General features: G+C 36.6%; 1 protein-coding gene across 1 annotated transcript in view; it reads left to right on the forward strand.

Moving 5' to 3' along the window:
• ERCC4 (ERCC excision repair 4, endonuclease catalytic subunit) overlaps nt 1-15,033 on the forward strand; it is a 32,271-nt gene that overhangs the window by 652 nt on the left and 16,586 nt on the right. Inside the window, exons 2-6 of the mRNA XM_061208618.1 lie at nt 612-792; nt 9,433-9,628; nt 10,516-10,723; nt 12,700-12,880; nt 13,883-14,011. Coding sequence (XP_061064601.1) covers nt 612-792; nt 9,433-9,628; nt 10,516-10,723; nt 12,700-12,880; nt 13,883-14,011 — 895 coding nt within the window. The remainder of the gene's footprint in view (nt 1-611; nt 793-9,432; nt 9,629-10,515; nt 10,724-12,699; nt 12,881-13,882; nt 14,012-15,033) is intronic.

Below are 15,033 nucleotides of genomic sequence, written 5' to 3' on the forward strand. Positions count from 1 at the left end.
TGAGCCCTTAGATACCTAGAGCAGATGGCCAGAAGGAAAATGCCAGCTGAGAAGAGTGACCACACACTCCTTGACTGATCCATCTAGGTATCCCTAGTGCTTGACTAGGGCTTAGCACAACACGGGGCCCCCCAGGAAAGGTGGTATCAAACTTAGAGGACCAAGGGTCCCATTGACATGATGAAATCCCCTCTAGGGTGGAGCAGGACAGAACTAATAGTCTAAAACACCACCTGGGGAAAGGATTCCCTTGTTATCTTCTCACATGGTATTTACACTTGCTTGCAAAGTTGCCTCTGGTGGGCAGTATTTTCTAGGTAGGAGAAGTCTTTTAACTCAGGATTTTAAAAGTCTTTTTTGTTGTCGTTAAACTGCTAATAACATCTCAAGTGCAATGAGTCCTTAGTGCAAACCCTAAAACAAAAACAAAACCCTAGATAAATGTCGATTATTTGGTTGATCAGCGTAAAGTAGTAATTTAGTTTGTATGTTCATTATTAAGTTCATGATCTCTGAAAAAGGTAGCATATCATTTTAAATACAAATACTGGTAACCTAATAAAAACTTCCCTCTATTAAACGGTCTACTAATCAAGTTTGATTTAATTTAGGAGTATTTTATCAATCAGCTGAAGATAGAAGGAGTTGAACATCTCCCTCGCCGTGTAACAAATGAAATCACAAGTAGCAGTCGCTATGAGGTGTACACACAAGGCGGTGTGATATTTGCAACAAGTCGAATACTTGTGGTTGATTTCTTGACTGATAGAATACCTTCAGATTTAATTACCGGTAAGAATTTGAAGCCTTATTGTTATTTGTATGTACGTTTGCACTTTCTTTTTTTCTGTATGTGTCTGTTCCCTCTGCTAAACTCTAAACTAGAACCTTCTTGTGAACAGCATTGGATGTTTTTGTTCAACATTGTGCCTCCAGGTGTTAACACAATACCTGACACATTTTGGATGCTTAGTAAATATTTATGGCCTGAATAAGAAACTAAATGTAAGATTGACGTTTCCTTGTTTTCTAAGCTCATATTCAGTAAATACTTAGTAATTGACAGGCATTTGCTTTTAGAAACTACTCAGATTTGAAATGTTTATAAATATTCTTGATGTGTTTCCTAAAATAGTTTGGTTTTCCTCTTTAAAGAATATTTTTTTCCCATGATTTGAAATTTTCAAAACAATTTTTTTCAGTATAGTGAGCATACAATATTATATTGGTTTCAGGTGTATAGTAATTCAGTATTTTTATAGATTATGCTCCATACAAATTTATTATAAATATTGACTATATTCCCTGTGCTGTACATTACATCCTTAACTTGTTTCTTTTATACCTAATAGTTTGTACCTCTTAATCCCCTTCACCTCTTTTGCCTCTCCCCCATCCCTCTCCTCACTGGTAACCACTAGTTTGTTGTCTGTTTCTGTTTTGTTATATTTGTTCCTTTGTTTTATTTTTTTAGATTCCACATGAAAGTGAAAACACAGTATTTGTCTTTCTCTGTCTGACTACTTCACTTAGCAAAATACCCTCCAGGTCCATCCATGTTGTGGCACATGGCAAAATTTCATTCTTTTTTATGGCTGAGTGATGTTCCATTGTATATATATTCCACATCTTCTTTATCCATTAATCTATCCATGGACACTTTAGTTGCTTCCGTATCTTGGCTGTTGTAAATAATGCTTCTGTGAACATTGGGGTGCATATATCTTTTTAAGTTAATGTTTTTGTTTTCTTCAAATAAATACCCAGGAGTGGAATTGCTGAATCATATGGTACTTCTCTTTTTAGTTTTCTGAGGAACCTCCATACTGTTTTCCATAGTGGCTGCACCAATTTACATTCCCACCAAGAGTACACAAGGGTTCCTTTTTCTCCACACCCTCAAAAAACACTTGTTATTTCTTGTCTTTTTCACGACAGACATTCTGTTAGGTGCGAGGTGATATCTCGTTGTCCGTGTCTGTTGGCCATCTGTATGTCTTCTTTGGAAAAATGCCTATTCAGATCCTCTGCCCATGTTTTAATCAGGTTCTTTGGTTTTTTGATGTTGAGTCGTATGAGTTTTTGGTATATTTTAGATATTAATCTCGTACTGAACTTATTGTTTGCAAATATCTTCTCCCATTCAGTAGGTTGCTTTTTCGTTTTGTTGGTTGGTTTCCTTCGCTGTGCAAAAGCTTTTTAGTTTATTTTTGTTTTTGTTTCCCTTGCCTAAGGAGACAGATCCAAAAATTATTGCTAAGACAGATGTCAGAGAGCATATACCCTATGTTTTCTCCTAGGAGTTTTGTGGTTTCAGGTCTTACAGTTAGGTCTCTAATCCATTTTGACTTTATTTTTGTATATGGTGTGAGAAAAATCTTCTAATTTCTTTCTTTTACATGTAGTTGTCCAGATTTCCCAACACCAGTTATTGAGGAGACTGTCTTTTCCCCACTGTATATTCCTGACTACACTACTCTGCCATAGATTAATTGATCATGTGCATGAGTTTATTTGGGAGCTTTCTATTCTATTCCATTGATCTCTGTGTCTGGTTTTGGGACAGTACATGCTGTTTTGATTACTGTAACTTTGTAGTATAGTCTCAAGTCAGGGAACATGATACCTTCAGTGTTGTCCTTTTTTCTCAAGATTGCTTTGGCCAGTTAGAGTCTTTTGTGATTCCAATCAAAATTTAGGATTATTTGTTCTAGTTCTATGAAAAATGTCATAGGTATTTTGATGAGGATTGCATTAAATCTGTAGATTTCTTTGGGTAATATGGACATTTTAACAATATTCTTCCAATTCATGAACAAAGGATATATTTCCATTTATTTGTATTGTCTTCGATTTCTTTGATCAATGTCTTATAGTTTTCAGAGTACAGATCTTTCACCTCCGTATTAAATTTATAAATAATTTAATTTATTTAATTTAATACCTAAATTTATTCTTAGGTATTATATTCTTTTTCATTCAGTTGTAAATGGGATTGTTTCTTGATTTCTGTTTCTGATACCTCATTCTTAGTGTCTAGAAATACAACAGATTTCTATATTAATCTTATATTCTACAACTTCACTGAATTTACTGAATTTATATATTCTAATCGTTTTTTGGTGGAGTCTTAAGGGTTTTCTATATATAGTGTGTCATCTGCAGATAGTGAGTTTTACTTCTTCACTTCCAATTTGGATACCTTTTATTTCTTTTTCTTGTCTGATTGCTGAGGCTAGGCCTTTCAATATTATGTTAAATAGAAGTGGTGAGAGTGGACATCCTTGTCGTGTCCCTGATCTTAGAGGAAAAGATTTTAGCTTTCATCATTGAGTATAACATTAGCTGTGGGTTTGTCATAAATGGCTTTTATTATGTTGAGATATGTTCCCTCTATACCAACTTTGTTGAGAGTTTTTATCATGAATGGATTTTGAATTTTGTCAAATGCTTTTTCTGTATCTGTTGAAATGATTATGTGATTCATATCCTTCATTTTGTTAATGGTTCAATATCCACAAATCAAGGTTCAATATTGAACTATCCTTGCATCCCTGAAATAAATCCCACTTGGTCATAATGTATGATCCTTTTTATATGTTGTTGAATTCAGTTTGCTAATATTTTATTGAGGATTTTACATCTATGTTCATCAGGGATATTGGCCCTTAATTTTCTTTTTTTTGTAGTATCTTTGTCTGGTTTTGGTATCAGGATAATGCTGGGCTCATAGAATGAGTTGGGAAGTGTTCTATCCTCTTCAATTATTTGGATAGTTTGAGAAGGATAGGTATTAACTCTCCTAAAATGTTTGGTGGAATTCTCCTGTGAAGTCATCTGGTCCTAGACTTTTCTTTGTTGGGATTTTTTGTTAGTGATTCAATTTATTACTAGTAATTGGTCTCTTTAGATATTTTATTTCTTCCTGATTCAGTATTAGAAGATTTTGTGGTTATAGGGGTTTATCCATTTCTTATAGGTTGTCCAATTTGTTGGCATATAACTCTTAGTATATTCTGTTATGATTGTTTGTATTTCTGTGATATCAGTTGTAAGTTTGTTTCTTTCAATTCTGATTTATTTATTTGGGCCCTTCCTCTTTTTTTCTTGATGAGTCTGGCTAAAGGATCAATTCTTTTAAATAGAAAATTAGGTTGTTTGAGTTTTTTCTTGTTCCTTGAGGTAGGCCTGTATCACTATAAACTTCCCTCTTAGAACTGCTTTTACTGCATCAGATAGATTCTGGAAAGTTATGTTTCTGTTTTCATTCCTCTCAAGGTATTTTTTAATTTCCTATTTGATTTCTTTGTTGACCCATTGGCTTTTTAGTAGCATCTTATTTTGTCTTCATGTGTTTGTATTTTTCCATTTTTCTTCCCAAAATTGATTTGTAATTTCATACTGTTGTGGTTGGAAAATATCCTTGATATAATTGCAGTCTTCTTAAATTTACTTAAGTAAGGACTTAAGTCTTTCTAGGGTATTTTTCATTTTAGTTATTGTATTCTTCAGTTCTGATTGGTTTTTTTTTAATATTTTTCTAGTTCTTTGTTGAAGCTCTCACTATATTCCTCTATTCTTTTCCCAAGTTCAGTGAGCATTTTTATGACCCTTGCTTTAAACTCTTTATCATGTAAATTACTTATCTATGTTCATTAGGGTTTTTTCTCAGGATTTTATCTTGTTCTTTTGTTTGGAACATATTCTTCTGTCTTCTCATTTTATTTGACTTTCTCTGTTTGTCCCTATGAAGTTAGGCAAAACAGTTACCTATCCCAGTCTTGAATCCATGTCCCTGTGTGGGAGTGTCCCTGTGCAGTCTGCGTGTGCCCAGTGGTTTTGGTGGGAGAGCTGAATATGAAGAGGGCACAGGCCGCGTCTTCTCCCAGGGTCCACTGGCAGAGCTACCTTGGTGGGGGATAGGGCTGGAGCAGGAGGGGCTGGAGCAAGAGCTTGGTGCAGGCTGGGGTGGTCAGGCAGGGCCGCCAGAGCACCAGGCAGTTTTCAGTCTGCTGCGTCTGCTGAGACTGGGAGCAAACAAGTCTGTGCTTACTCACTGTCTTCAAGAGTGGAGTCTTGGTTTCCTACAGCCCACTGGTTAGCCCCACTGGTTTCCAAACCAGCCAAGGGGGCCTGTCTTCCCAGTGCTGGACCCCAGGCTGGGGTATCGATGTGGGGCTCAAACCCCTCACTCTTTAGGGAGGATCCCTGAGCTTGTGACATCCCGGTCCTTTGCTGGGTCACCCACCAGGGGCATGGGTCCCAACTAGATCTCTTTTCCTCCCCTCCTACCAGACTCCATGGGGTTCTTTCTTCACAGCCTTGGTTGTAAAAGAGCCGTTCTACTAGTCTTCAGGTCGTTCTCAGAGAGTTGCTCTGCGTGTGGTTGTAGTTTTGATCTATTCATGGGGGGTGGTGAGCTCAGGGTCTTCCTACTCCACCATCTTGATCCCACCTCTCTCCCATGATTGAAATTAAAACAATTAGTTGCTTAATTATTTTAAGAAGAATGATTTAATTTTAGCCAGAATTAATATAGAAAAGGAGTTATTTTTCATTATTATTTGTCCTTTGGAAACCTTTTCTGATTTCCCCATGCTTCTCCCCAGTCAGAGCACTTCAGAACACCACACTGTATTTGCCTGTCTGTTTATTTGTCTGTCTCGCTCATGAGATGACAAGCTTCCTAAGAGTAAGGAACAACTTGTTCATCCCAGGACAAGTAACTGGTACATAGTAGGTACCAAACACATACATTTTGGGTGAGTGATGCATGTATTTACGACAATTTTTAATGAACTTTCGAAGGGCAGAGAGGTTCTGGAATTCATAATTGTCCTTCCTACCCTATCTTTCACGTTGCCCTGAACCTAGAAGACCCTCAAGAAATATTTAATGCATAAATGTATGAATGAATGTTTTATATGGTTCATGGTGAACTGATTATTGGAAAGTTTTGTTATACTTTTGTATTTATCATTGTTATAAGCCCTGGCAGGGCTGTACAGCTGAGGTCAGACTCACTTGACTTTGAAGGGTAATGCCACTGCGTACAAGCAAGTTACTGTACTTAATTTTCACAAGCCTCAGTTTTCTCATTGCTTAAATTGAGGAAATAGTGCCTTGTAAAGTTATCAAGGATTAAATGAGGTAAAATAAATAATTGCTTAGTATACTCCTGGTACATAGTAAATCATAAATAATAGCAAAAAATTGGCTCTTTATAACTAGAAATCTTGATACATTGTAAAGTCTTTTACTGTTTGCTGCTTTCTTATAAATTTAGCTTTATGTTTCCTTATTTTTTCAGTTGATAAAATGAAAAAAATGTATTGAAATGACCACTAGATGTCAGTATTACTCTGTGTCTCCCAGTAACACTTCAACCTAATTAGGCAGAGAGCAATCTGAATCAAAGAAATATCCAAAGTATAATTTATAGGTAGTTCCTAATTAAAAAGTGCAAAATGCCATTCCTGTTTCTCATCAAGTCCCAGCCAGTAATGAAGCTGGAGCTGTTACTGCTGCTTGGCTGAATGGAATGCAGATGAGTGGCAGAAATGAATTCCTTCAAATGCTACACCCCCTGGGATCATCCCTACTCCCTCAACCCCCCAGCCCCTGGAGGAACTTTCACCATAGCGCTTACGGACCAGAGTGTCCCAGAAGCATGGAACCCCCTAGGAAATCTTGAATGTACCAGCCCTAACTTGTTCCCCTGTCACTACCCAATGTCACCACCATACCCCACCCTAGGCGTCCCTGCCAACACAACTCCTCAATAGTGGGAGAACTGTGAAAATATCTCCCCAGATTGTACTTTCAAAAGAATGGTGCAGGAGGATGCTTTCATTGTTAAAACAGATCCTGACATCTCTAAATAGAACTCAGAACACATTTTCCGTGGGAAACTTTAAAAAAAAAGGTTACATGTTAGATTTGTGTACCCAGTGCTGTAATTCAGCTTTATATTCATTCAACATTATTAACATTAAATGTTAGTAAACGTTTCGTTGAGTAACCATCCCTTATTTGGCAGGAATGAGGTCGGTGCTGAAGACAGAAAGACGACAGGACGGTAGGGTGCTCTCCGGAGTTAGGCGGCTTCTGGGTCTGAGCTCACCTTCACCAGCTGCCAGCTGTGTGACCTTGGGCAAGTTTCTTCATTTCTGTATGACTCGGTTTTCGCATCTGTAAATTGGAGACAGTAATAGTACCTTCCTCCTAGGATTATTGTGAGGATGAACTGAGATAATGTATGTAAAATTCTTAGCATCACGCATGGCACATAGTAAGCATTCTCTGATTACTACTTATGATGTTCTGGTCCTCAAGCAATTTAGTGGAGGAGACAGGTGTAAAGAAGTAATTACAGTGCAGCATGAGATACAAAGTGTTGTGGGAGCATAAAAATGTGGGACTAGAATTGCCCCAGAAACCTAACCTGCTTGTATTTTTTTAAAGGGGGCGGTGTGGTCCTCGGATGATGTCACTTAACAGGAAGGACATGGCTTTGTTCTCAGGCACTCATGATTTGGAACCTTTGGTCTGCCATTTACTTGCGAAGTGGCCTTGGTCAAGTTGCCTCCCTTTCCTGGTCTCATAGTAATACCTACCCCATAGAGTTATTGTGAGGATTCAATGAAATAAAAATCTATAAAAGTACCTAACTCCAGTGCCCGGGATAGAATATTAGTTCTCTTCTCCTCCTTCTTCTAGATTCCAAAAGAAATGACAACCTTTTGGAGCACACCATTTTCTTAACTTGAGATTCACCTTTTCTTTTGAAGTCCATTTTTATTATTTCTAACTTTATGTCATATTTCAGTCCAGGACAACAACTCTGGCCCAATAGAGTACTTGGAAAAACCTACCTGCTAGGTACGGAATATTTTATGAGCAGTAAATTAGTTATGTACACATACTGGTGTTACTGAAAATCTTTTGTCTACAAAGTCCTAAATAGCACTGTTAATTTTTACCATATTTGAAAAACAATTTGCTTAGCTAGAATAAATTTTAGCTCCATCCACCTCAATCTAAAATTTAAACACCAAAATAGTAGAATCTGAATTGAGTCTATTGAACTACTAGGAGTCTTGGGTTACTGTTGGCATCATTTTCCAGATCCTAGGAGCGATGAGAGTGGGAGCAAAAACATGCGAGTGCATTTATAGCAAATATATATGGTAACTGGCTTGGTTTAGGTCTAAAAGACTGAGAATTGTCATAGAATAATTGAGTTTTTGATCCAGAAATGACATCTATGCACTCTTATGTCATCTCATGTCTCTCCCTAATTTTCCACGAATCCCACTGCACCACAATGGCATGTGTATATCATACATATGTATGAGAGATCATCTGGTCCAGTACTCTAATTTTATAATTAAGGAAACACATATCATTGTCCTTGTTTTTGCGATTCAGGGGTGTCATTATCACATCCACCCCACAAAACAGATGTTTAAGCATATTCGTTAAAGATTTTTATTTCAGATGGACTAATTTACCTTTCAATTGAGTATACTCTGATTCTGAAAGTTGAATTCTTCTAATAAGTGATGGAGATGTTGCCCAAACTTCTGAAAGGCAGCTATTTTGCATAGTTCACATCTGATTCATACATAAAAGAATGAGTGACCTGCTTTGCTTTCAGAAATTCTTCCTCCAGGAGGCCAGACATGCCCCACCCCAGGGCCTTTGCTCTTATCATTCCCTTGCCCGGAACTCCCTTGGCCCACATGGTCACAAGGCTCACCTCCTCGTCTCCATCCAGGCTTTACTCACTTAAGACCTCAGTGAGGTCACCCTATCTAAAATTGCAAACCCTAAAAAATACAACAAACTAGTGAATATAACAAAAAAGAAGCAGACCCACAGATACAGAGAACAAATGAGTGGTTACCAGTGGGGAGTGGGAAGGGGAGGGGCCAGATAGGGGTAGGGGAGTAAGAGGTACAAACTATTATAAGCCACAAGACTATATTGTACAACACGGGGAGTATAGCCAATATTTTATAATAACTATAAATGAAGTATAACCTTTAAAAATTGTGAATCACTATATTGTACATCTGTAACTTATATTGTACGTCAACTGTACTTCAATTTTTAAAAAGATTAAATAAGAAAATTGCAAACTGCCACCCCTCGCACATACTCCCTCTCTTCTTCCTCTGATCCGTTTTTTCTCCTCAGCACTTATCCCTTCTAACCTACTAAATATTTTACTTATTTGTATTGTTTATTGTAAATGCCACAGGACAGCTTTACGTGTTTTGTTCATGGCTGTATCCCCAACCTCGAACAGAGCTTGCCCATGCTCAAGTAGGCATTCAAGAAAACTGTGATGAATCAATGAAAGCGAGCATGAAAATGACATGTCTTTTCTGTACTTTAAATTATGATTCCCCCCTCCACCCTGCCCAGGCATCTTGGTGTATAGAGCTCACAGAATAATCGAGTCTTGTCAAGAAGCATTCATCTTGCGCCTCTTCCGACAGAAAAACAAACATGGTTTTATTAAAGCTTTCACAGACAACGCTATTGCCTTTGACACCGGCTTTTGTCATGTGGAGAGAGTGATGAGAAATCTTTTCATAAGGAAGCTGTATCTGTGGCCAAGGTAAATAGCATTATGTGACCAGTTTCTGCGAGAGAACCTGTCGGAATTTAATTTTGCCCTGTAATGTAAAATTTACTGTCATTGCACTTGATACACGCTAGCCAGGTTCATAACAAGTGCATCCAAATATAAATAAATGGTCACCACATTTGTGATTCTTTTAACAGGAGAGAGAGATTTGATAGTTATTTTTCTGGTAGCCCAGGGCTATCACTTTCTTGTACATTTAGTGAAACCGCCCAGGGATCTAGAGGCTCACATACACAACAGCTTTAGGTGAACTGCAGATTTACTGGCTAGGATTCCAACTTCCACTTTGAGGGAAATAAGGCACCAAGATTTTGAAAAATTTATGTAAATTTCTAGGAAAAACATAAGGTATCAATTTTCAAAACATTTTGCAACCTATGCTAATATGTATTTTGGTTATACTGTATGGTATTTGAGAGTAGTTTTTTATTGCAGTCTTTTTCCTTTTCTGATTATACCTTACTTCAGAGATTGACATACTTTTCCTGTAAAGGGCCAGAGAGTAAATATTTTAGGCTTTGCAGGCCATGCACCTGTCACAATTATTCAACTCTGCTGTGACAGTGTGAAAGCAGGCATAGACAATACATAAACAGTGGGCGTGGCTGCGTGCCAATAAGACTATTTGTAAAAACAGGCACTGGGTTTAGCGCAGACCATAATTTGCTGATCCCTGCCTTATTTGAGTAATACTTCCATTCATAGAGGTTGAAAGTATTCCTGAAAACACTGTCATTTGGCTTTCCGTTTTGTTTCTTAATTGAAGTTACAAAAAGCTATTAGAGTATTAAACTGAGACCAGAAACACATAGCTCTTGCAACTCTAGAAAAAATTTGAAAAATGTTTGTCTCTTTAGGTTCCATGTAGCAGTAAACTCATTTTTAGAACAGCATAAACCCGAAGTCGTAGAAATTCATGTTTCTATGACACCTGCCATGCTTGCTATACAGACTGCTATTCTGGACATTCTGAATGCATGTCTAAAGGAACTAAAATGCCATAACCCGTCGCTTGAAGTTGAAGATTTATCTTTAGAAAATGCTATTGGAAAACCTTTTGACAAGGTACTCTATTTCTTTTCCTTTTTAAGCACCGTTTGTTATGTTGTAATTTTTAAGAATGCAAGTTATTTTAATATTTACAATGTTCTTAATAGGAATTTGCTGTTATTTTAAAATTAAATTGGAGGTGATTTAAAGTAGTTTCTTTGGTTTACTGGAAAGTAATTTGTAGTAGAATACGTTGATTGGCATATAGGCACAAATTTTTGCAGTTATACGGTGATTATCTCTTATTTTAAGTATATGTAAGAGAACGCTGAATAACATTTTGCTCTGAAATGGCAACATTTGGATAGCTGCAGGTAGAAAAGTTTACATAAGAATCCTTCAAAATTTATGATCTCTTATTTGGAATAAAAATAATTTGGATGAGTTTTGATTACTGAGGAATGTGAAACTTGCTCTGTCTTAAAATTACATTCTGAATTGAGAAAATGGTAAGACTTTAGTGCAAGGAATTTTTATCTAACTAATTTTTTCATCATAGATCAATATTAATTCCGATATGTAAATGTCTAAGATTGAATTGTACATACAGAAAATGCTGACTTTTAAAAAATTCCAGGCAGCTTTTTTTTCATATTTTGATAGAACAAGTTCTTTTCTTTCAAACTCTGAATCAACCTCTTTGTCACTGGAAGTAATGCATATTGATTTTTAAAAAAAGAAAATTTAAGTCCTCATTTTTCTGATTCTGCCAAAGTCATTTTACTATGAAATAATGATACATAAAAGTAATTCCATGTGTTGTGTGCCTCTGTTTTTAAAGTAAAGTTTATTATAATTTAGTGCATGGTATACCAAAAAAAAACAAAACTCTGACATTCTTTTAGTAGAATGTATATGTCCCTAGAAAACCAAAATATAACCAGATAGGTTTTGCACTAAATTTCTGTTTATCATCACCTGCCCAGTGAAAGTCAAAGTATTGTTTTAGGTGTTCTTTTAGTAACCAAAACAAAATATAGACATAATTTGCACTTGTTAGAAAATTTGTAGATGATTTTACAAAAGAAGCATGTAGATGATTTTTACAAAAGAGTTGTATATCCCAGTTTATCTAGGACAGTCCCAGTATCTGCCTGTTATCCTGGAGTGATTATTAATAGTATCATTTCATTTTCACAAGAGTTCCAGTTTGGACAATAGAGTATTTGGTCATCCAAATATATATTACTCCTGCTCAGTATTAAATATGTTAGATAAGATGCCATGTAGTAAAACTGCTTCCGAATCATGCTACATTATCCCTTTTAGTTACAGAATCAGCTTGTGAAGGAAACGTGCATATATATAGCTGTGGATATGTAGATACCTACATAGTATATACATAAAGCTGTTCTGTGTTTTAGGCAACTTCAGGATCTTAAAAAGTATTCAAATTTAGTTAGTTGTTAATTTAACAAATATTTTCCTATACATGAATCACACTTAAAGAAAAAAACTAAATATTTTATTATACCAACAGACTAAGGTCCACTGTTATTTAATTTGATCCCATGTAGTTTCCCTAGTTTATGTGCTCTGCTTCCTCGTGCAGCTGGATCTCACATCTCTATCCACCCAGGATGGGGTCTCGACCAAACTTGGCAGAAACTGAATGTATCTGAGCTACATGCTTTCATTCTTCATAAAAGCAAATAATTGATCATCTGATGTTTATCAGGCCTTTTTTCTCCTAATAATGTAAATATGGGTAACTATGAATTGACTCTATCTGATCATAAAGATTCTAGTGATGACACTCTGCTTTATATTTGAAAAATTAAACATTATTATTAGAACCTTATGAACTTAAATTTTCTATCCACTTCCTCGGGAGATAATGTTTTATTATTGTGGCAAAATATACATAACAAAGTTTACCATTTTAACCATTTTTATGTATACAAGGGATAATGTTTATTGAAAGTATAATTTGTATTAATTATAGCTATATTGAACATCTTTTAGCAGTCCTAATTTTTTTCTTGTTTTAGACAATCCGCCATTATCTGGATCCTTTGTGGCACCAGCTTGGAGCCAAGACTAAATCCTTGGTTCAGGATTTGAAGATATTACGAACTTTGCTGCAATATCTCTCTCAGTATGATTGCATCACATTTCTTAATCTTCTGGAATCTCTCAGAGCAACAGAGAAGGCATTTGGTCAGAATTCAGGTGGGAGATAAAAATACTAATATTATCCTAAGAGCTCATTTGAATAAAGTACTGGGTTTTGGGGGGGAATCAGGTGTGGAGAGTGCTATATTCAACTACATGGTATACTAAGATTTCAAATTACGTTTTATATTCATAGCACAAGGATGTAGGTTTTATTGATAGCTAATGTTTCCACTTATTTCTGTTCTGTATAATAATAAATATTCATATCCATTCCAAGCAATTTTATTTCTAGAAAAGACTGTGTATATCACAGGCAGTCCCCAACTTAGAAATAGGTTGTGTTCTGGAATTTTAGTTATTATGAACTTAAAATTAATATTCCCCGAAGAAACAGGAAGGGAATATGGAGTTTCATCAGCTGAAGTGCTGAAGAATGAGAAGAAGACGTTTGTAGGGAAGCATACATACGCAGCTGTCCACCGTCTTGTTTTTCTACCAGTCACATCCTTCCCCACTACTGTGATCTTTCTCACTGTCTGGGTAAACCAGTGTTTTCTAAAGTGTGGTCCAGGGGCCTGGGGCCAAGATTTAATACAAATAATATTTCTTAACTGCTTCACCAGGAATATTCTTGAGTAATAAACTACAAATGCATAGCATTGAGGAACATACTGACTGCTAGTACGCTTTGGTTCCACTGCCTTCATCTGTGCTTGGGCACCAGCAGCGATACCCGCCGATGCTTTTGCACCATCATTGGAAATGTCAACACAGTGGAAAAAAGTCAAATAATGAGTTAGTATTATTATGAGAGTAGTTTTGAGGTCACAGACCCCTTCCCCCCCAAAAACATCTTGGGGGCCCCCAGGGGTCTATAGGCTGCACTTTGAAAACGACGGTCTAGCCAAACAGTGACAGAGGCCATAACAAGGGAGAAGGTGTGGTTGGGAGATGAATAAGCTGGTGACCGGTTGATAAACAGATCATGTGACCTTCAGAGATTCTCTGAAGTAAACTATAAATTGAAGGCTTTTTTTTTTAAACTTTCCTTATTAGGTTGGCTGTTTCTTGACTCCAGCACCTCAATGTTTGTAAATGCTCGAGCAAGGGTTTATCATGTTCCAGATGCCAAAATGAGTAAAAAAGGCAAACTGCCTGAAAAACTAGAGATTAAAGAAGAGCAAGGTATCTTGTATGCTTAAGTCTTCAACCGTGTCTTTTATTTAAGTATTTGGTGTGGAAATGCTTATCAAGTTACTACAGTATAACTTTAAATCTCCTTCGGCTGTGTGAAAAATGTGTGACTGCATGTTAATTATATGTTATATGTAACATATATAATGTATGGTAAAAGTATTTGGTATGGATTCATTGCCAGGGGATTCCAAATAACAAATGCCAAATATCAATCAAGAGTATTCTTGCTAGGACTTCCCTGGTGGTCCAGTGGTAAAGAATACGCCTTCCAATGCAGGGGATGCGGGTTCAATCCCTGGTCAGGGAACTAAGATTCCCACATGGCGCGGGGCAACTAAGCCTGCGTGCCACAACTGAGCTCACACGCCTCAACTAGTGAGCCTGTGTGCTGCCAACTACAGAGCCCATGCGCTCTGGAGCCCTTGCGCCACAACTAGAGAAGAGAAAACCGCCACGCCACAACTAGAGAGAAGCCCGCGCACCACGATGAAGAGCCCGCGTGCTGCAACGAAAGATCCCGCACACCGCAACTAAGATGTAATGCAAAAAAGAGTATTCTTACTACTACGTAGGAATTATAGTTTTTTTTTTTTTTAACTTCGGAATAATTACTATTTGGGGACTTGAAGTCTTAGTGGGACGTTTTAACATCCCTTTTAGCTTTTAGGGGACATAAATACTAGAATGAGGCGAATAATGGATTTTATTTCACACTCATCTAGGAGGTATAATAAATATCGTTGGTTTTTTAAAGCATGGGATAGGGTTAATGTTTACTTTCTGCCTAGTTCAAAGGTCTATTTCAAAACTTAATTAAATACATTAGTAATATGTTTGAGTACTTACAGAAATAAAAGTTTTATTGTTGTCTGCTTATATCCCATGTTCAGGATTGTGAAAATCTTGGGGATTTTAGAAATAATAAATACTGTTATTTTAGAGATAAGAAATACCAAGTCCTTTATTTTGTGTAGCAGTTTATATATAATGTCACAGTTGACAACTAACAC

Source organism: Eubalaena glacialis, chromosome 13 (assembly GCF_028564815.1).
Source record: "Eubalaena glacialis isolate mEubGla1 chromosome 13, mEubGla1.1.hap2.+ XY, whole genome shotgun sequence".
Taxonomy (NCBI): Eukaryota; Metazoa; Chordata; class Mammalia; order Artiodactyla; family Balaenidae; genus Eubalaena; species Eubalaena glacialis.